The 22,168-nt window shown below is 42.0% G+C and overlaps 1 protein-coding gene and 1 long non-coding RNA gene across 3 annotated transcripts in view; one reads left to right on the plus strand and one right to left on the minus strand.

The window, feature by feature from the left end:
* The window catches only part of ndufaf5 (NADH:ubiquinone oxidoreductase complex assembly factor 5), a 96,673-nt gene extending 86,557 nt beyond the window's left edge, over positions 1 to 10,116 (plus strand). Inside the window, exons 10-12 of the mRNA XM_022232906.2 lie at positions 153 to 297; positions 5,307 to 5,389; positions 8,210 to 10,116. Coding sequence (XP_022088598.2) covers positions 153 to 297; positions 5,307 to 5,389; positions 8,210 to 8,290 — 309 coding nt within the window. The 3' untranslated portion in view covers positions 8,291 to 10,116. The remainder of the gene's footprint in view (positions 1 to 152; positions 298 to 5,306; positions 5,390 to 8,209) is intronic.
* On the minus strand, positions 8,271 to 22,058 carry LOC110978153 (uncharacterized). Of its 2 annotated transcripts, none has more exons than XR_015428132.1 (3): positions 21,705 to 22,058; positions 17,081 to 17,184; positions 8,271 to 8,401 (listed from the first exon to the last, which is right to left on the minus strand). It is a non-coding gene; the product is annotated as an uncharacterized LOC110978153 (long non-coding RNA). The 2 variants fall into 2 exon arrangements; XR_002598026.2 differs by lacking the exon at positions 21,705 to 22,058 and adding an exon at positions 18,702 to 21,502.
* Positions 22,059 to 22,168: the final 110 nt, after the last annotated feature.

A 22,168-nucleotide genomic window follows, 5' to 3' on the forward strand; every position in this document is an offset into this window, starting at 1 on the left:
AGCTAATGAACCGTTTTGTTCAGGCACTTTATGACAGAACTTTGAAGAGAGAGCTCCTTCCTTCGATGCCCACTCCCCCTATTTTTCCTCTAACTGTACATGGTTTCACTCTCATGTTTTTCTTTTCTTTTGCATTACCAACCTCTCCCTAGGACATTGACGAGATTACGGTGAACTACCCATCCATGTTGGAACTGATGCAAGATCTGAAGGGAATGGGGGAGAGCAATGCATCATGGTCTAGGAAGAGTGTCCTTCACCGTGGCACTCAAGCGGCAGCTGCCGCCATCTACAAAGGTGACAGGATTCATCCCTTCAGCTAGAACAATGAGCTCCTTTTTTCATGAGATGGGGAAAGGGAAGTAAAGCGGCGAGTAACCACTCGGGTGTGGAGGACGTAGTCGCACTAGACTCAATTGGATTGACAGGTGGTGGGCCAGGATGGGCTGTCTCCTTGGGAGTACAGCGCTTGTTTAGCTGACTGTGTTGTCCTGTGAAATCTCGGCAGTTTCACGGTTGTGGCCATGTGCACAGAGCGTAGCGTTGGGGGAGCGATGACAGGAGGTTCGAGTGGTATTAAAGAAAGCTCTCCACATCCATTTGTTTTCCCAATGAAAACTTACATCATGTGCTTACATTTAAGGAGTTTGTAGTTGAAGTGTCATGTGCGGTTCTTCAACCTACATGTATTCTCGCAAATTCTTAAAAAAAAAAAAAAAGGTTTGAGCTTGATTTAAATGGTCAAGAAAGTTTGTTGAACCATCTGAACTATTGAGTGCAAATGTATGGACATCTTTCTGTTGATGATTTGCGTCTAATCTGCTGTCTATCGTTTTACCATTTACAAAGCACAGTGCCTTGGGAATAATTTATCACGGCAGTCCGTGGAGATTGGGCAGCCTGAAATGACCTTTTTTGTACTGATAAGACATATTGTTAGGACTACGAACACTGCACTTTAGAAATGCTCACGACTGCTGCTGGTGGAAGTGTCAAACACGCCTAGGCCTATACAAGTATAGGCCTTATTTTGACTCTTGTCGTGACTTTCATCCCCTCTCACTGGGAAGCCTTATAAATATACTTGATGAACCTGCACGGCTGGAACATGTTTGGGTGGTAAAAAAAAATTCGCGTGTGAAGCACAGCTCTCTAATTGTTTCCATTCAAGTTCGCCCTTAGGCCTTATCATTTTCCTTGATTGAAATTTCGACCGAACGTCCCTTATATGAAACACTTCAATTTGTGACTGATTAGGACACTGTGGAAATTCCTTATTTTTGAGTAAATTCTAAGTATCAGTTTCTCGTTGTCCTGGTACCCTACAAGGCGCCACAAACACACGCACACGAGAACAAAGGAAATTTCCCACAAGGATGCGCATGTAAGTCTGGGTGTATATGTGTCTGTCTTTCTTGTCTACTCCAGTGAGGGTAGGCTACTCTTAACCTTCTGACAAAAAGCCGAAGTTTACACTGGCGCTCTCAATGTTTACAAATTTCACTACGGTTTAAACTCATCATTCGGAACTGAATTCTGAAGGGCTCGCTGAAAAGAACGACCCCTTTTAAAATCCTCTGCAATCCTTCATTGTTGACTTGTAAATTACCACAAAACAATTCATGTATTTTACTTAGTTGGTATATAAACTACACCAGATTGCAGGATTTTATGTCCTCTGTAAAAATGTTCTCGGGGAGCATACCAACAGACACTCCTGTAGTCTGGGGATCTTCGTCAGGGCTCCTAAACCATCATCATTTTGAATCCTCTCCTGATAATCTTGGGTACAGCCCTGACAAGTTCCATCGAGCTGTGTTGTAATTCTACCCGACAAGCTTTATTAGGTTTCCACGTAACTAGTGAGGGTTTGATTTGAAGTTGGCTGGCCGGCCTAACACTCTCCCGCCCATCGTCGGCGAATTTCCCGCATCAGTTCGTCCCGCTGATGACGAGACCAGATAACCACCCACCCCGTATATGTCCAAAGGAACAAACAACCAGCCATGCATTTATTCCCTTTATAAATTACCCGTCCGATCCTGACAGCGCGAGAGGGAGGGGGCCTGTGGAAGACCATCAGTTGTTACCAGGAAGAGAGGCATTCGTTCACAACTTGTGTTCTGCTTCCGTTGGAATCGCTCTCGCCCGTCCCCTCCACGCTGTGATCTGGACGGCGAACGGAAGCAGTATCTCCTCCGGGCCAGACAAGCCGTCCCTTCCCGTTGTTGGACATTTGGACCCTCAGCCCCCGGCAACCCTCTTAGATCATTTATTCTCTGATTTTTGACACGTTGCCAGCACTTGCATTGCCCACTTCAGGACCTGATCTCATGTAATTGCTTTATACCCAACACAATTTGTGGTCCATTTGTCTTGTATCTAGCCCACCGCCCTGCTGACAGTGTGCCAGGGATATTACAAGCGTCACTTCAAGTTTCCCCTTATAAACATGCACAGACACCTTGTCTCTCATCTTCACTGTGCACTTTATAATCAGGTTCCTTTGCAATAATGATAGATGGCCAACTGAGCAAGATTAATTGAACTCTAAGCAAATAGCGTCATAGTGCAAGTACGGGTACCGCTTGTTTAACAAGTTACTTTGGAAAGCCATTTCCTTAAATGCTTCCATCGAAAATAGATGTCGCATCAGACAAAAGCATGGTTTGCACTGCTGCCTATCGGATTTAATGTAATATTATTTTCCACACCTTACAGTGTAAAGTGGGATAATCAAATAGGATTATCTTCATAAACTCACCCAAAGCCCCTGTTCCATTGAAGTTTTATACTTTGACAGGAAAGAATGTCGTGACTGTAGAATCTTTTGCTAAAGTCAAGGCCGCCATCCCCCTATTTGGCATAAAAAAGAAGCAGACGTATTGTAGGTATGGGGCTTTTCCCAAATGACGAGCAAGTTCAGTATTCTTCAGACAGTTGTCAAGTCTTAATTTCTAAGGGGTTTTGGGTTTCAGCATTTGCGTTTAGTTGACAACCTATTCAGTGTATCCCTTTTTGTGTCATTTGCAATGTAGATTAAGGGGTTTGGCCAGTCTTCGACCAAATATCACTTATCCCTGTTTGTTTGTCGCCTCCCGAAATACCAAACTATCAAGTTAAGCTGTTAAATCAGTTACATCATGTGTGTCACATGTTGAAGAATTTTTTTTATTTACAGACAGTGCAAACTTTTGGCCTCAGCCATGGTGTTCGTAATTTATTTTTGATGAGTGATTAAATACAAAATGAAGATCTCAGAATGTTTTTTATACGTTGCGTGTGAAGAAAAGATGTGCAGCAAAATGTACCAAAGTTTCTTTTTGTGGGATTCAGTTTCATCTGTGTGTTATTGGGATGTGAGATTGCGCAGTGGTATTTTTTCACACCCTTAACCCTCTCTATTTTGAGTTCAAATCAAAATCATAGTGGAAGCGATAATCATGGAGGTTTTTTGGAGTGGGGGGCTATATCAAAGCCATAATTGTATACTGAGTTGTTACAGTGCATTTTCTTTGACGAGTGCCTCTCGCGACCTTGTCCAAATTTTTGCTGTGTTCGCCATGCGTAGATCGAGATTTATTCCCCAAATGGTTGGATGGGTTTTGCCCGGACTAAGCGTTCTCCCGGGTTATTTCATCTCTGCAGATGAAATATCTTGTCTCGTTTCCTCTCTATTCCAAGTCAGAGCCCAGTTGAGATCAGCCCTTGCACATCAGAGCTTGCAGGGGGTAAAATAAGAAATGTGAGATGACATTGGTCATAACCTTGCGAAGTCCAGCAAGATTCTTTTTGGTTTACCTTGCACCTGTGGGTGGGGTAAGCCGTGTGCTTTACATTATATAGGCATGTGCTTATTACTATTTTTGTACACTTGTTACCCATGGTGCCAGTTGAAAAAAACAAACAAAACAGGGAACATCGTAAATATTTTGCGGAGGAAAGATGTTTTCATACGTATCAATTTTTAATGGAAATTTGCCCCCAACTGATGTCGCTCCACAGTTCATGGTCATCATTCTTATCACGAAGAAGGTAATCATCGTGAAATATGAACAGTGTATATATTGTGAGAGAGAATCAGCTTTGGAGATGTCCCTGGGGTTAAGAAATTGTAATAAGATAAAGACGGATACTGCCTGGTTAAGTCCTCGTGTAATTACCTCAAGGTTGAGTTAGAGGAGTCTGCATGACAATACCATTTTGTACACACGCGTTAGTTTGCTATTTTGGGTAGTGCGGTAATTGCTTGTTCTTTTGTGCACGATTTATTTTTTTCTGGCGCGGCTTTTCCACAGTAGTTTTTTTTTTTTCAAATGAAAAATCCCTTGTTAATTCAAAGAAGGAAGAGGAGTTAAGTTCTTAAGAATCCATTGGCCAAAGTAGCTATATGGAAGGTATCCCTCAAAATCTATTTCAAAATGTATCGAACTCTCTTGAATCCCTAAGTCCATGCTGTTGTTCAGACGATGAAATTCTGTCAGTATCATATTTTGAAAGGATTGCATCCTGTTTCATATGAAAATGTCTGGCACTTTACAGCATGAAAGTAGTATATTGAACACCATTCAGTTTGTTAGTCAGCCCCCTCCCCCAAATATTGATCTGGCACCCTGTATCACTCGCTATCCCGCCACCAATTTAAAACAGCAAAAAAATTGTTATATAATATTTAAGAATAGTCATGGTTTTACTGTCCTGACAAAAAAAACAAAAAACAAACAGCAAGACTCGAATGCCAGACAACCCGCTCCTCAGCATAATCCTTTTGTACGGGCTATTCAGTATGCATCGATATGGTAAGCTTACACCTGCAATGTTTCCTTGGAAAGAGTATTTGCACTTCCCAGGACGTGGCTGTTTTGCTCGCATGCCGATATTGACCACAAGGCCAGTGTCCGCTATACGCGCTGCACGCCCGATCCTTTCCCCGGCCAGCTTTGCCCTGGAGATAGCATTCAGCGTCACAATAAGTCAGTGAATGGTACACAACCATGTGCGAAACGAAACTGCATGTTGTGCTTTTTGAGATGCCTTCGGCATTTCCATTGTGTGAAGACGGGTGTTTTCCCAATCTTCAGCAAAAATAAAGATTAGAAATGAAGCGTACAGCTGCGGTGATACAGCCAGGCAGGCTGCCCCGAAGGAATGCCTTATTGTTAGGTGAATGCGACAGCTCCATGTGCACATGTACATGTATATACATGTACATGTACATACCTTTTGATCATATACTGTATCGAGTATTCCTGTGTACATCAGTTTGATAATACATTGTTTTGTGTTTGTTTTTCTTTGTTTGCCAGACATGTACGGTAATGAGGATGGCTCGGTACCAGCAACGTTTCAGATCCTCTACATGATAGGCTGGAAGCCACATGCATCTCAGGTACATATCAACTTCCTTGTCAGTTTTGTTAATTAACCAGCTTTGAAGATTACTTTGGATGGAGGAACATGTACATGTGCTTTCCTAACGGCCTCTTTGATAGTCTCTCCAGTCGTTTCATTTGAATGTCAAAGTTACCTAGTTTGGACACCTCTTTTACCGCTGAAATTGAAGTCCTGCTAGACGTCGAGTGCAGAGTTTTTTGCCGCATTTTTTAATTCTCGGTATTTATTCTTGAAACTCCATGGTCTGTTTGGTGCCTTTTCTCTAGAATGAGCTCTCCCTAATTCCGTGTCCATTATTATATGTGTATGCACCTTTTAATTCATAATAATGAATTTCTTTTCATCAGTAACGTCCCCATTTCCACCGTATAGGTGAATTTCTCACCAGAGAGTAAAACCTAGGTTTTGAGAAAATTGCATTGGAAATTAGTCTTTTTTTCAAACGCTTATTTCCCCTGTATTTAGCGTGACTTTGACTTAACCAATGCTACTTCATGAAAGAGACCCCCCTCTTAAGTAACACAAACTACCGAATAATGTTCATAGAAGTCAATTAGAATTGTTCATCTTGTAAACAAACAAGTTCGCCACTTCGTGGAAACGCTAAAATTCATGTGACTTGTCTTCTCGTGAAAACGCGTGCTGTTATGCTATAGCGCGGGCCAGGTTCAGAATTGTTACAGTTGTATACATTTCCTGCGTCAAATTTGCCTCTTCGTGAAAACGGCAAAACGAGTTTGCACACCGTTTTGCCCTTCATAGCCAACGCTATATCTATGGAAGACAAATCCACCTCTTCGTGAAAACGCATAATGTGGAATAATTGAAATTTGCTCCAGGTAGATCAACGTGGTTTGGCTGATTTCAGCAGATTTGGTGAAAAAAATGATTACACCAAGTTGTAGGCATTGCGTAACCTGGTTGAGTTTGTCTAGAAACAGAAATTTGAAAAAAAAATCATGTTTTTTTGGCCAAAGTGTCTCTTCGTGAAAACGGTGACGACATATGTCAATATCTGATATGTCAATCTTGCAACAGTTAATTAAAGATCACACAAAAAAACTCACCTGAAACTACACTGTAACATATCAGACGTCTTTATACGTGCATAATAAGGCTGCTATTACTTTCCTTTTGTAATTGTAATGAACAGACTGCTTTAATGTCGGCAAAAATGACGAAAGCACACTATTAAAAAACCCTCACTGCCTACACTTATCTTTCCGCCACCTTCAAAGACAAACTGATTTCTGAGTCATTAAAAAATGCATGGAAATGATATTGAACGAAAAAAAACCCTGAGGATTACATCAAGGGTGATCATGAAGAGATTGCAGGGTAAATGTTGACAAAAGATACGCATCCACACGCCCACTAAAACTCCGGCTGTGTCAACATCATCTTAATAGGTTTTTGCACGGATAATTGGACACTAATTGGGAGTCCCATTTAATCTCTCGATTGGGTTTGTCTAATTTATACCCCCAGTTTCACTGTGGTATTTCACCAAGGCTCTATCGATGTCGGTGTCATACCACTGTCATGTGAGCGATAATGGAACCAATCCATGTATCTTAGACTGTTGTGTGAGCATATCGAAGCCAGTACTCCGATATTCAGCACCCTTGCCTGAAAATGCTGAAGAGTTTGGGATCACATGAAAATGTACTGCCTACAAGGTGAAGCTCGTTCCCAAGGGATGTCTGATGGACACGTGGATGGAATATAGAGGACTGGGAAACGAGAACGGGGTATTTATGCAAAATGGAGCAGGATGGGTAGTTCACACCCTTTGATTGAACACGCGTTGTCTGAGGTGTTCAACTGGAACCTCTCGGTGGGCGATCATAAGGAACCTCATCAATGACGTACATGAAGCTTGAACCTCCCAAAACGCGAAAATGAAAACAAAACATCTACCCAAGGTCAGGTCGACCTGTCTGGCAAGCGGTGCGCCTGTTTGCGTTTCTGGGCACCTTGCGCCTCTTGTAATAATAGACAGTGTTTGAAATGCTCATTATTGGTGTTAATGGTCAACAGCTGAAGAGAGAAAAAAATGGAAATTGCCTAATCGTCAGTACCATTCAGGGACGGGTATTTTAGCCGCCTAATTGGGGTTAACACCTTGAATTAAGGGGTTCGTTGAAAGCCGCTGACGATGTTGGCCGACCCTGAGCTGTGCAAGGAAGTGTGCGGCATCGCTGCCTTGGCGCGCGCTGGTCGAATTATCCAAGCACGTAAATTGATTCAGGGCCTCTTCATTACCGCTGAACGGTAAAAGACGTTAAGCGCAAATCCTCAATATGTGGTAATGAGGATTTCGCTGTGTTAAGCATAACCTTGCAACGCCGCCTGTCTGTTAAACATTATAGCCCGTACACCATCATTATTGATCAGGAGGCTAAGAGTTATAGTTTCCCTGTATCACCGAGTTGTTGCTTTGTTCTCACGTAATCAGTTATACTTATCGATATGTCATTCGGAGGTTTGTGGAGAAGAACCGCCACACAATGTTGTCGAAAGGGAAATCAAATAACGAAGTGGGGGGGGGACGCGTATTTTGAATGAGTGCAGGCCCATATAATTTGGGGATTTTATAACGAACCTCAGAAACCCCAATTCATAAATAAAAAGTGCTGGGAACCACCAAAATATTTTGTCAGGCATCTTGCTGGAATGTCTTGTTCTATAATTGTCATAGGGAAGGTAAGTGATGTTTTTTCATCCCTCGTCCTCACCCTGAAGCCCACTCATCTTCAAGTTCTTGTTCAAAGAGCTGTTATTGATTTCCACTTGTGTCTTGTCTTCATCACAGCCCAAGCCAGCGAAACGAGGCTCGGCGACTGTATCTCTCAAGGATTTGGATAAGCTTTCCAAAACCGGTAGGCCGACATGAGGAAGCTTATACCCCGCCAAACCTCGGCAAAGTGTCATCTCTAGAGCCACCCCTCGTCACCATGCTCCCAGCAAACTGGACCCTTGTTCACACGTTTTACTCAATGTACTTCTGGAGAGGAGAGTAAATAAGGGCATATTATTATGTGCTTCGACGGCTTCAAATATTCGTTTCAGACCGGCTCAGGAGAATGGACCCTGATAATACCCAAGCCACTGTGAGGGACATTATCCGCATCCATTTCCCCGAGCCGGCCAGACCGGCCAAGCATAACTTACCCACATTCACGAATACCTTTTCAGTCACAAAGATAACCATTTCCCCGAGCCGGCCAGACCGGCCAAGCATAACTTACCCACATTCACGAATACCTTTTCAGTCACAAAGACAAAACTATTTTTCAAAATTATAAAATTCGAACGATTCTGTTAACAGTTTAACTTATATTTAGCATATATTTCAAACACCCTCAGCCACACTATGCTCCTCTCGCGAATAACCCCCTTATATGGAAATTGTCTAGCGCATGGCGCGTACTGAGCATAGACATATAAACACATAGATCGAGTTTGGGCTGCGTGTTCTTGACACGGGTTTCTTGTTCTTGCGCTCGAACGGCGGGAACACGACTCAAGAACACTGTTCTTGGAACAGGATCACACCACCTCCTTGTCAGAGTTTACAGGAACACACGGAAAAACTCGTGAGATTTTGATTTTCGAACAGCCGCAAAAAATAGCGAGATGGCTTAGCCGGAGACAATGGGAAGTTGTTACAAAAATAACAATAATCATTTTCCATAGCAAAGAACAGAATGTTCTTTTTAAATAGAAAAGAATTCAGCCCGGCTTTCAATAGTCTACTCTGAAAGAACGCACATGGATGCCGCAATGTTGCATGCAACAAGCAGCGATAACCGGCTGTACGTTCCCGGCGTTTGAGCGGCCGACTAATGAACAACAAATCGAGCGATTCTTGAACATAGGAGAACAAGCCGCTCGAACTCATCCATAGATCATCGGTCTCGCGCGTATAACCGTGATTTCGAGAAGTATGGGCGAACAGTGAGCAAAATGATAGATGACAGCGCTTTCAGTGCGCATCGCGTGTAACGTACTTACATTGCCCGTATTTGTATGCATATGCTCTCAAAATACGTTCATTTTTTTGCTCTTTGATACTGCTGTTCCAAACGCATCGTTTTGAATCTACTTGAGCTAGGTGAAATAAATGGAAGATATTTTTCATAATCAAAAAATGGCTTCATAGAATTTTTGGCCGGAATTCTTCACCTCCTGTGCGTACATTCCTTATACTGAGGGGGTGAAATTGCCCATCGTTTTGATTTTAGTTGGATGCTTCGTAGAAATGTTCATGTATGTCTGAATGCGATCTGGTGGTCTGTGTGTTTAAATGTCAGTGGTACTGAGTGAGGTGGAGCACAACCAGCCGGTGCTCTCTACAGTACCGCAGTGAATACGTCATGTCCGCAATCATGTTTGTAAAAGGTATATGCGAGAGAACCACCGCGTGAACCAACGCGTGCACTCCTGGTTCACGCACTTCTGTACTCTGTGTAATAGCTCCATGCTCTTATCAACCGTTTGAGACAGACCACGTGACTGGCTCTGGACCAATAAGAATGGCTAAACTGTCATTGTGTTTTCGAATGCAGTGTTAAAGCTAGACCATCAGAATTTTATTTTGCGCCTTTTGTGCTTTTTGTTTATTGAACCAGTGTTTCAAATAATGATGGTAATGTAAAGATGACAAAAAATTGGTGTGCAAATAAATGAATTCAGCATTATGCTGTCTTGTTAATCGTGCCCCTTATTGAGTGATTCATCTTTTTTTGCATCATAAAGATATAATATACAATTCTATGACTCATTTTTTTTTTTACAAAATAAAGCTTAAACTTAATGAAGATTTATACAATAACCTAATGCATCAAGCTGTATAGTACATTTTCTCATATTGTATATGAAGGTGGCGTTCTTCGTGTACATGCTTTGGAAGGGACTTCCACGACTGCGATTTGCACAAAAATAGTTTGGTAATACTTGAAAATGTCAAATACTTCGACATGTCTAATGAATGCTTAAAACCGTGTACGAGAAATCCCCTTATGACTAATTGATGTCCGGCCATTTCCTACCGCTGATGCGCGTCTTGCGATCAGGGCTTCGTTGAATGGTGCTCATTCAGTATTTATGCCTGCCCTGTCCTTGTTTTTAAGGCTGTAGGGAAGAATGCTGTGAACGTCGAGCATTATCTAACTGCAGTTAGAATGGGCTAACTGGACTAGAAATATTGCAAGAAATAACTCATTAAGGCAGACAATTTTGAACAAAAATGACGTTCATATAGTCAGCGCGTGTTATTGCATCATTACTTTGGACAATTTTCTTGCCAAGAGACAAGATATACATAATTTACTTGGATTGCAAGGGCATACTCCTATTGTCATTGGCTGGTACCAAAAGGTCTTTTGCATGTTTTATTGATGTTATGCCGTTTCATATTACGATGTACTTCAGAGGTGCTCTGCAGAACTACAAATATTTCCCGGCCTTCCGTCCGGCCCTGTGCCCTGCGGGGTCTTGGTGCTGTGCGTTCGGGTCTTACCACTCTGACCTTGGAAGTTCCCACCCCCTTTTCTGAATATCCTGGAACGGCCCTTGACATTGGGATAAACTTTTCAGCCATGAGAGGTTATCTCAAGAAATTCTTAAAACCCATGTGCTAAAGGACCGAAGAACGCCACGCGTTACATTACGAGTGGTCCCAGCAATGGCTTTATGAAAAGGGTAGTGGTTATTTTACTCTTTTAAAGTGATTTTTTTTTCACCCTTGGCCAAAAGATGCAAACTTCATTCTGATAGACTGGAGGACCATTCGAACAAGAGGCTCTTCAAAGAGTTTATTTTTCACTCCTTTGCATTTAAAGGTATGCATTAAAATGCATCAGTCGCCCTCACGTGTAAACCCCTTCCACTTAGTTGTGCGCATGTGCTAAAATTTCGCAAAGTCGTCGTCACTTTCTGTTGCTTGTTAAAATGGCGACACCAGCCAGCAAACGACTATACCAAAATCCATTTGCGGAGATCTTCCACATTATGTAAAAGTTTGCTGAATTTATACCTGAGAGATATATCAGGCTTCAGATTTCATTTTGTGATGTGTTTCATGTTAATCATAAGTGACATTTCGGAGAAATGAAGATGCTTGTGGACGTTACATTTCCGAACGTAAAAAGGTATTTTAAAATCGAAATTGTGAATTGTTCTCCAGTATTTCCACACAAGCTGCATATCTTGGTAGTTGAAAGACTGTTTGATAAAGGATAATATGTTATGTTTAAGCTACTGCGAATTGTCCTTCGTTAGTTTTATCAATTTCAACTTTAGCTCTGTGTCGATTGATGGTCGGCCATGATTTACATTTGCACATGTGCACGTACAGTACATGTACTCCATCAACGCACGTATACGTGAACTACTACAGACAAATGATTCTCGCGCAAAATGTTCAATTCGCGATAAAACTTGAAAATACTATTGATGTTTTTATTGGGTCTTAATGCACATGCCACTTTATTTCGTTTGTTTGGATAAACTGGAGAAGTGGTTTTATATTAGGAAAAACCGTGGACGTATTTTCTTTCAAATATGTTCTTTTTTTAACCGGTTTTTCAGAATTTGTTTTAAAATTTGTGCAACTGGGTTCATATAGTACGGTGGTATAATGTTGTCTAATCAATTTTGAGTTTTCAGGTTATCTCCGTGAAATTTAGTTGTTGTTTTTTTTTGGAGGGGGGAATAAAAAATAAATTACGGTCTCCATTCGCGGAAAGAAGTGTCAGAACGGTGTCTGACGTCGCCTGCATCGAAATCCACAGTAAAGTGATCGACTGCGCATGCGCTAACTCTCAACTAAGCACAAAGGCATCGGAGTGAACGTGTCATTTGCCCTAAGTGTATATAGGCCTTTAACTCTAGACAATTCGGGAAAATTAATTGATTGTTGCCAAATAAGGCGGGTCACACATTTCCACTTTTTTAACCCAAATTGCCAGGAAGAGTTATTCTCCAGTAAAGCGGGAAATGGTTCTTGGCTGCCTCGTGGTGACTGTAGTAGTTCGATGAAAGCTTGTTCAAGATCAGGAAGGCAGTTTTTGGAATTTTTTTGCCTCCAATTTTGGACATGTTTCCAATTGTGGAGGTGATTCGGGAACAAATTGCAGTTCTTTGCTCATTCTGGTATTCACAACCAATTCTGGAAATTCTTCTTGCTTTCTTGCAAGTTATTCTTGACGTAAAACATTTCCGAATCACGCCGAGTCATTGTGACTGTATCAAGAACAAGAATAAGGATAAAAAAATGAATACGCTCAGATTCTCAAATCTGCATAATTGCAGGTCATTGTGAATGGTTGTGGAGTTATCTGTATATGCTTAATAAAATCGCTATATAATAGTTCAGTTTTGCTGTTATTATGCATTAAATTGCAATTCTCTGTCTTCATTCGGCTTCCAATTCTTACACTTTTTGAGTATTATTGTTTTATTTTTAAGTTGTTCTTGTACTAACAGCAAACCGGGCCAAATATCTTCTGATGCCATCAAGATTTCTGTAGTCGGGCCAGATCGGAGTATTTCGTGGTAATAGTTCGGGAATGTGTAACTTGACATGTTGCAATATGTGCTTTTATTCTCTTGGGAGCACCCCCTAAATGAGAGGAGGAAGTGAAGACTTTCTCCATCATGCCTGGCCGAAGGAAAGTATCTGTAAAGTCAAGCCGCCACAGTTGGCCGTAGGGGACCTTACACCTTGAAAATGTCAGCGCGCCCTGAACACGTGTTGACCGGAGCATGGAGTAGTCGAGGCGAGATGCAAGCAACGTTTAGTATTCAACCCATGTCGTTTTTTTTAACCAGAGCACGGCCGAAACGCTGATTGTATACATCCTGTATAACCGCATGGTTATGGATGTGTGACATTGTATTATTCAAAAGCTGCGAATGGGAATAGATGGCAAAGAATGATGCGGAGGTAAAAATGAAAAGAAAGCTTCGATCGTACGCGTAGTCGTGCCGGGTCATACGATCGAGTGAAGCTACACACTAGGTTGCGATCTCTCCCTTAGAATGCGCGGAGGGAACCAAAAAACCCTACCACTCCCATCACTGGAAATTTACGAATCTGTTGTTGGAGTGGTCGTATGGAAGATGGTCCATCAGGAGTGCCCTTATTGGCATGCCTTCTGTGCCTTTATTTTTGGTAGTATAGTTGCGGCAGAAAAGCACTGCAGTTCCGCCTACGTCACGTATTCGTGCGCTAGGTTGAATGGTGACCGCTCGATAGTCGAATGGTTCGTTTGTCGGAAGGTTCGTTAGTTCGAAGGTCCTGTTATCCCAATAGACAACAGGGTTTCACAGTCTGTATCGACAGTAAAACTTGACTAGATAGGAAGAAAAAGAGGGCTCAGTGGTCGAAATGGACAACAAATAATGCTTAGGAGTTGTCAGTTTGGATGCTCATACATCCTGTGCTTTAGGAAAAATGAACCTTTTGCGTACAGTTGGATCCTTTTTTGTTTTGGACTTTTGGACTGTATTGGGACTACTAAATCTTTGAACAAAATGAACCTTGGATCACTTTTTTAACATATGAACCCCGTTTTATATGTGGAATTTGCGCATTTGGTCTCTTTGCCTTTTTAAGCAGTAAACCTTGGGACTGTGGGAACTTTCCAACTGTGGTTGAACAATGCCTGATTTGGTCAACTTGACAAGGTACAACCGGAACTAGCCTGCAGCGGCTGCAAGACAACTAAAAACAAAGACAATTGGCATTTTGCAGAATCTGTGGTAGAGCAAAATCCATGGTAGAGTTACCGTCAAATCCAATTGATTCTGCAAATTTTCCCTTCGTTTTCGTCACGTATTCTTTTCCAGGACATAATGCTAACCACTTTGTTAGTGTGAATGCAGTTGAGTGCCTTTTAATGCCCTTTTCTTTCCAAAACATGCTCCGCAAAGGCAGGCGTGACACAAGTGGCTTAAGAGTTGGAGGAAGCCATCTAGTAAAAAGGACTGTAAGCTTTGGACCACATTTGCAAGTGGAATTCAGAGGTTAAAAAGAGGCTACGTATACAGCATCAATCTTAGGCTGTTTAATTGATCTTTGAATCCGGCAGTAAATCTCACTTGAAAGAAGTAGGATGCCAGTTTCTGCTCTTCGAAAGGATGGATTGTTCAAGAGACGGTACGCGTCCAAAATGGACAACGATGCCGACCAGGCATGCCTTATTTTTGTTCAAAGATCACTAATTTGTGCTTGCTGAACATCCCATAAAATGAATTTCCTCCTGGTGTAACGAGAAATGGAAGGGATTTTGTTTGATTAAAAAATGCATTTTCTTGTTTTGTGCTGGAAGATTGCTGGGCGTCCATGTGCTCTAGAAACAACTTCAAAAGTGAACAGACTGGATAATAGTTGTTATAGTTGTCAAGAGAATCTATCGATTTCGTATTTCCAGGAACTTACCCAAATGCGTGGTTTTGTACAGTTTACGCTTGAATTACAACTAACAGTTGTTATCTGCGTGTGAACGTAACGGCCACTCCCGTTCAAACTAAATGTTTTTACAGCGGGAAAAAGGGCATGCTTTTTTACTGGTGTTTATGGCACATCGTTTGATAGACCAGCGTGTGCTAATGTTGTCGACGTCGTCCCGTCGTGTCATAGTTTAATTTCTCAAAATCTACGAGGGATGGAAATTAGACGGTACTTGAGTGAGCAGGTCGCCCAATGCAATTGAGCTCGTGTACAGAGATTCAGTCTCAAATTGCACGTAGTTTGGTAAACACGAATATCAACCTGTGTGGACTACACCCCGAAGGTTTGAAACGGTTCAATATAATTTGCAGTAAAAGCGCAAAAACTGTTAATAGCAAACAAAAGCTACAATTAAAAACTACCACGTAGCCGAGTGAAACGTAACCTGCGTTATTGCCGCGAAATACCCCGTCAAAGACTGCCCTCTGGTTACATTAATAACCCTCAAGCGCGACGCCACGGTTAACGAAGTTAATCGTTCGTTTATAGCATTTCAAATTGCGCTGGGCCCATTCTGTTCAGGACGTGTGTCATTATTTGTTTCGTTTCCAATGATGAGAAACACCTAGTATATCGGATGACACCTTGGCGATTGGTGTGCACCTGCATAGTGCTTACTGGCAAGGTTTTGAAGAAGAGCTAGCGTTGGGTTTAAACAAGACTAACAAACACTATATCTCTCTGTTATCTCCTATTCGGTGCGGGGTTTTAAACTTTCCTATCACGTATAGGAGATTTATGCAGACCTGCACGGCACAGTTAGTGCTTTGTGCTTATTTCGGAGTGACACTCTTTTCATAATTGTTGAAGACACTCAAACACTGAAAATAAATCCCCTCATTATTGCCCACGCCCACCCCCTGTGGAATCTTGGAATGATTACAATCACCAGATTAGCTGCAGTCCAACTGCTTCAGTGTCCCCTGTATAAAAACTATGAGGGCCCAGCCCCCCCGGAAGTTTTACCCCATTACATGCCAATGTTACAACGTTTGGATGAGTGTGAAGTTCCCCCAGCTGTTTTGCCAGAAAAGATCAGTATCAACTCAGATTGCTATCAACTAAGCTGCAGCTTCAGCGATGTTGGAAGAGATCAAAAGGTGTTGTGCTCGAGTTATAGGTCGAGTTCGAGCGGCCCGTTCTCGACACGGGTTTCTTGTTCTCGCGCTCGAACAGCAGGAACACGACTCAAGAACACTGTTCTCGGAACAGGATCACACACCACCTCTTCGTCAGGGTTTTAACAGGAACACACAGAAAACCTCGTGAGATTTTGAGTTTTGCAAAATTAACATTAATTATTTTCCGTAACACTGAAATGGATGTTCCTGTTTATGTAGAAAAGAATTCAGCCCATCCAAACATTAACTCTTGAATAACGTAGCCTACATGGACGCCGCCATGTTGCATGTTGCTTGTCACTAACTACTAGCGATAACCGGTCGTTTGTTCCCGGCGTTCGAGCGGCCGACCCACGAACAACAAATCGAGCTGTTCGTGAACAAACGGGAACATGCCGCCCGAACTCGGCCATAAAAAATGTAAATAGTCTTGTAGTTCTCTTATGGTGACTTTTTTTTCTATAGCATCTTCCGTTACATCGTCATGTGTGCACCTAGTTTGGAAAAGGCACTTTGTTACCGTAAGTTGTGTTTCAAATTATCCCCGCGTGGGTTTTCACACCAATGCCTTCAATTTAAGGAGGGGAAATGAAAGGAAAACACTCTGTGAAACGTGGAGTACTTTCTATTGGATGTATGCCATGAATCATGGATTTAGGGACATGTCTTGTGGTTGTTCACAGCGTTTGAAGTCACGACGTTTTTACCGTCAAGGACGCTTTCGTGAAACGTTCAACTCTTGGGATCGAAAAAACGTGACTTCAGTCGATTCATTGGATGCAGTATGCTAAGGTGTATGGACTGTTATGCGGTTTTGGATGAATTAGCACGGTTATCCGATCTGTTGGTAATTTAATTTTGTCTGGAAATGAAGAGCTTTTGGGGGGTTGTTTACCGTTTTCTGATATCTGCATTTTGTCTAGATGAAAGAACAATTCTGAAACGAGTCTAAGCAAACTTCCCAGCAAGCCTTTGAGAACACGAACTAAATGCTTTGTAATTCTAACTCCAGGGGGATTTCACGGGATAGTGGGATAGTTTTTACCTGGACGCTCGTATTTCAGCTATTTGTTGCGACCGAATTCCACCTTTCACTCCTTAACGTGTCAATATAAAAACTGCATGGATGCCACAGCGTCGTGCTTGCGTCTGTAGGGAATATCAAGAAAACACAGTTAGCGCTAAGAAAACACTTTCAACTAGACATGCAGATTAACGGTGACTTTTGTCTTGTCGGCCACAGTGTCGCAGCAAGTAACCGAAGCCTGGGTGTTTGTGGTGGTCGTAGCTGTCTGCGAGATGCAGCGAGTGCGTTGACCTTGTCATGAGAGCCTTGTGTACGATTTATGTCTATCTTTTTCAAAGGCAGCGACGATCCCCACAATATGTGTCAAGAACTCAACTCTTTCGGTGTTGAGTTATCGGTCTGCCCAGGTGTAGTTTTACCAAAGGCGGTATTGTTTTATGAAGTAATAAAACACGGACGGAAGACTCTTCTCAGTATCATTGATACATGTTCCCCAGGTCCATAGAAAGGATAGCCTTGAAATCTGTGGAAGTGCGCCATAAATCGATATCTTTGCGATATGGCAACGGTAGTTACTTGATATTTTATCGAGGAATACGTCTTCGGGCTGTTGAACATGTTACGGGCACAACTTCAGATGCAAGTTTCCTTTGGCATATCAAATGACACAGCCCACTGGCTTATTTTGCATTGAAACATTTGCGACAGTTCACACTGAACATCCGAACACTTTTCGCAGAGTGTGTTCAAATTAAAGGAAAATCTGCCCAACAGTGCTTTTCTCAGACAGAACATATGCTTTTGCTTTTCTGAGTGCGGGCAGAACTTTCCCTAAATTGCAGGCACCCGTTCAAAAGTCACGCTGTGAAATTCGCTGCTGTGCATGAAGTATGTACCGAGCCGAGAGGCACTTCGCTCGTCGTCATACATGAGAGGGACGGTCACTGTTACGTTAGTGCGTCATCCTCTCTGCCTTTTCTGTGGTAGCTATACTATTTAATATAGTGTCCTTGGGCATCGACCAAACAACAATTTTGTGATGAATTATTCTTGTTATTCTTGTTCTGTCTCTTTGGAGTGAATAAGTTCTTGTAGATAATTTCTTTAATACCTATAGACCTCTGAGACAAAATAAATTCATATAACCAGTTACACGAGCACCCGGGGCGAGTTTTACAAAATTTGTTTGGCCATTTTGTGGTATAACTTTTTAGAAAATAATTTCTGTCGATCCGTGGGCTGTAAAAAATGACTCGACATTTCCGGGCCCGACGGGCCCACTTGGTCAAACAAGACTTTAAATACTCTGCCGAACGCACCGCAGAGAAACTGTGTTTCTTTGAAATCATATTCCTGACACGTCATGCATGCAGATTTATATCTGTTTCAGTCCATTTGACCGAAATAGGGTGATTTAGGAGTTGTGCTAGAGATGCAGACAGCACGATATCAGATAAGTCGATGCTGCGCCACAGGTGAAACGAACACAAACTGAGATTGGATATGGAGCGAAAAGAAATGGTTGCCAGACTGATAGTTAAACCGACAAACATCAGCACTCTCAAAATGCCTCGTTCAAGGTTGTGTTATTAACAGCTTTTATATCACGACATGTCTTACTACGTGTCGATAAACCCACCTGCTTTAGTCTACAAAACCAGTCCGTTCCTCTTCCGTTTGATTGTGATCTGATGACACGTTGGACGTCACAAGTCGTAATAATGGCCCCTGGCAGGTATATAAACTGCACGTTGGCTCTCGTCTCAGCATGGTGCGTCCAATCGCACGTTTAGACCAGCCAGTTTAATTAGTCGATGTGTGTAAATCTATCTCGACTCTGCACTCGATAAGTTTGCTCATTCTTCGGTGCTTGTAGTTGTGAAAGTCTGTTGCTGAAATTACTGGTTTTAGCCCAGGCACACAGTTGTTCTGGTGCGTGTGTGCCGTGAAGGTAAGTCCACTACATTTGAATTTTATTGGCCTCTCCGAAAGGGAAATACTAACATGATATATTTGTTGGGAAATGCTCTAGTAGTAATTAACAAGGCTCAGCCGTTATGTGAAGAAAAAAAATATCCTGTCCTGATTCAAAATGACTCAATATATGAACGGGCCCCAAGCCCAGGATCAGCTGTCATTGACGAGGAGTAAGTAATTTGAAGAGTTTAGACTTGAGTTGATCGTCATGGGCTGAATATGTGGTTTGTCATTGACGGTACATGTATCGTTGTTCGTTGAAGTACATCCATAATGAGTTGCTTTAACATTTACAAACAAAAGTCCTCGTAGGGGTAAGTGGGTAAGCAAGATATCTTTAATGCCATTGATATCAATGCATTTTGTAAGTGACGTTAGTTTTGGTCCCATTTTATGAAACTGGACTTTACCTGTTGATCGTACAGCGCCTAAACTCCAATACGTCTGGCATACCGGTAGTTGTCACCGTGATTCTTTATGCCATTATTTCCAATACACAACTCGGTTGGCCTTTTTAGACGTGGAGTATTTTACCGAAATATTCCTATGGGTGTGTATGCGACCTTGTTGCCCAGGATTGTAATAAAATTTCGCTCGCTGTTTAATAAGTTTTCGGCAATCGCATGGGATGATACAGAGGCAAACGATTAATGTAAAAACTTTTTATTTTAAAAACTGTTTTTCATGATTGAGGCCTGGGGACCCACGAGCCTGTGGTAGACAAGAACCACAAACTGTAAAATTCGGGTGGAATATCTCAAAGACATATCATCTAGTAATAGGATATGGCACGACTGTAATCTTGCATACGCTGCAGTTGCTGTGCTACTATTGAACTACCTGGTGTGTTTGGTTTTTGTCTGTATAAATCGCTCTATTCGGCGAGTAAGCGAGGAATAATCGTGATCACTGCGTGGCTCGGAATGACTGATGGGCGGATCAGATGGAGTGGTAAACACACATCCTAGTAATAGGAGGCAAACTACATTTGATTTCGCGCGCTAGAATTAAACATTGTTCAACATCGCAAGATTGACTGTTTGGATTGAATATTTACCTCCAGATTGGAACGGGTCTGAGTGTTGACTCGATTTTGCAACCGTAGTCACGAAGCTTATTGAAATGTTTAGACAATGCTTGATGTCTTTGAGAATATGGCGGAGTTCCCGCGCACAGACAGGCTTAAAGGCTTTGCTTTATCATTTTGATTATTCTACACTGACTCAGCTGCAATGCTGAATTAAAACTACAAAGTATGACATTATAACCCCCCCCCACAGCAATGTGGATACTACATGGGTTATTAATACCAGAGTTGGAAATGTGTTACATTACAGAGAAACAAGAGATACTTGTATCCAAATTGTGTATGTGTGAAGTTTAGACTATAAAAGGCGTCGTGTGGCTAAGATGAAAAGATGTCGTTATTTGATGTAAAGTGATGAAGAAATATATCTTGGGGACTTTCTTTCCGTTCGGCGGAAATTAATCTCCTGGCCTCCTGTGCACTTATGAAAGAGCTCAGTCGAGATTCGTAGATTTCACTTTACCAAGAAATCTGACATTTTTTTCGGACATACATTGTGCGAACTGTTGTGGCCAGTATAGTTGAGCGCGCGAGTCGTATCGCGTTAACAGCACTACAATAGAAATGAAAATCAGGCAGTGTCTAATTCCTTAATGGTTATTCCTCCGTGGGTCTGGTTTCATTTTTCAGCAGTCCGCAGGCAAGAATAATTTAAGCTTACCGGATTAACGAGATGACCATCCGGGCAGGAATCGGGTAAAGTGGACAGAAAAGGTACGCCTGTGTATGCGACGCTGAACGGGCTAGTTTGTAAGCTGTGAGTTGGCCCTCTCGCCAATACCTGAACCACATTAGTATTCTCCTTCAACCAGGAACCGAAATACGCTGGGTATGGTACCTTTTTACGTGAAACAAGATATACTGTTGATCTTAGTCCCCGACTTGACTGCCCCTGGGATATGTCCGACGCAAAAGGCGCAGGAAAGAAAATATTTATCCACAAAGCGCGAAGTGCACCGTCGTCTGCCAGGCGAACGTGCACCGGCTCGCTGTTCAATTCTGTTTGGAAACTTATCGCCTCTGGTGCCCCATACTGTGATTTTAATACGCGTCACTATGTCTTGATAGATTCGAATGGATTGGTTTTCGTGCTTAGGTATGAGTGCAGGGTTTCTAACGCCTGCAAACCCTGAGGATAGATATTTATTGAAAATGACTATGCTTTTCAGGCTGTTATTTCATGCATATCCTCAGTATACAAAAATAGCACTATGTACCGTATACAAACAATTTAGTTAGCAGTGCATTCTGCTGCGACGACACCCGACCCCGATAAATTAACTTACGATCCCATATCGACAGGTTAATGAGACACTTCAGCCAAAAACGTGCGCAGTGGAAGAGAGAAATTGTTTCTTACCATGACATTACCAAAAAAAGTTGTTTGACAAATCATGCAGATGGTGATTATAATCGGCCTCTGACTCAACATGGCAAGAAATAAGCAGATCTCAATGTTATAAAATTGTGTCTAGACCGTACATTTCAGCGTTTTTCCTTTCAAGCTTAGAGTTCGATTTCTGGACGAAATAGATTACAGCAAAAGGTAACTTCACTTTTGACTTTGCAATTTGTTACCTTGTCCGAAACATCGTCAAGTATTCAATCCGCATGTATCCTCCCCCATTTTCAAAGATTATGGTAGACAAAACTGTGGAAAGCACGGTTTGTTGCTCAGTTGGTGGTCAAAATTTAGACATAAGCTGTGTAGATTGACTGCATTGATGGTTCAAACATTCCGTCGCTTTGTTAGTTGATGTGCTCATCGGTGATTGTACTCTGGGGCTCCCTGGCTTGACAGTGACCGTTTTCTGTGGAATCGCGCTTGAGTTTAAACAATTAATGTCCCATGCGGTTCAGTGAACGAGGATAAAAAATAGCCCGTCCTCATTCATTGAATTTTCTTTTGCGAGGATGATTGTATGCACACGACTCCTTTTTGTCAACAAGCTGGACAAAGTGATCGATTTACTAATGCGGTTGTCGTAAATGAAGTCATTGAATCTTGAAATTAATATTTTATCGACTGTGCGTCACATACG

The sequence above is a fragment of the Acanthaster planci genome, linkage group LG01, assembly GCF_054643075.1.
Source record: "Acanthaster planci isolate LZ-2023a linkage group LG01, COTS_SCS, whole genome shotgun sequence".
Classification (NCBI taxonomy): domain Eukaryota; kingdom Metazoa; phylum Echinodermata; class Asteroidea; order Valvatida; family Acanthasteridae; genus Acanthaster; species Acanthaster planci.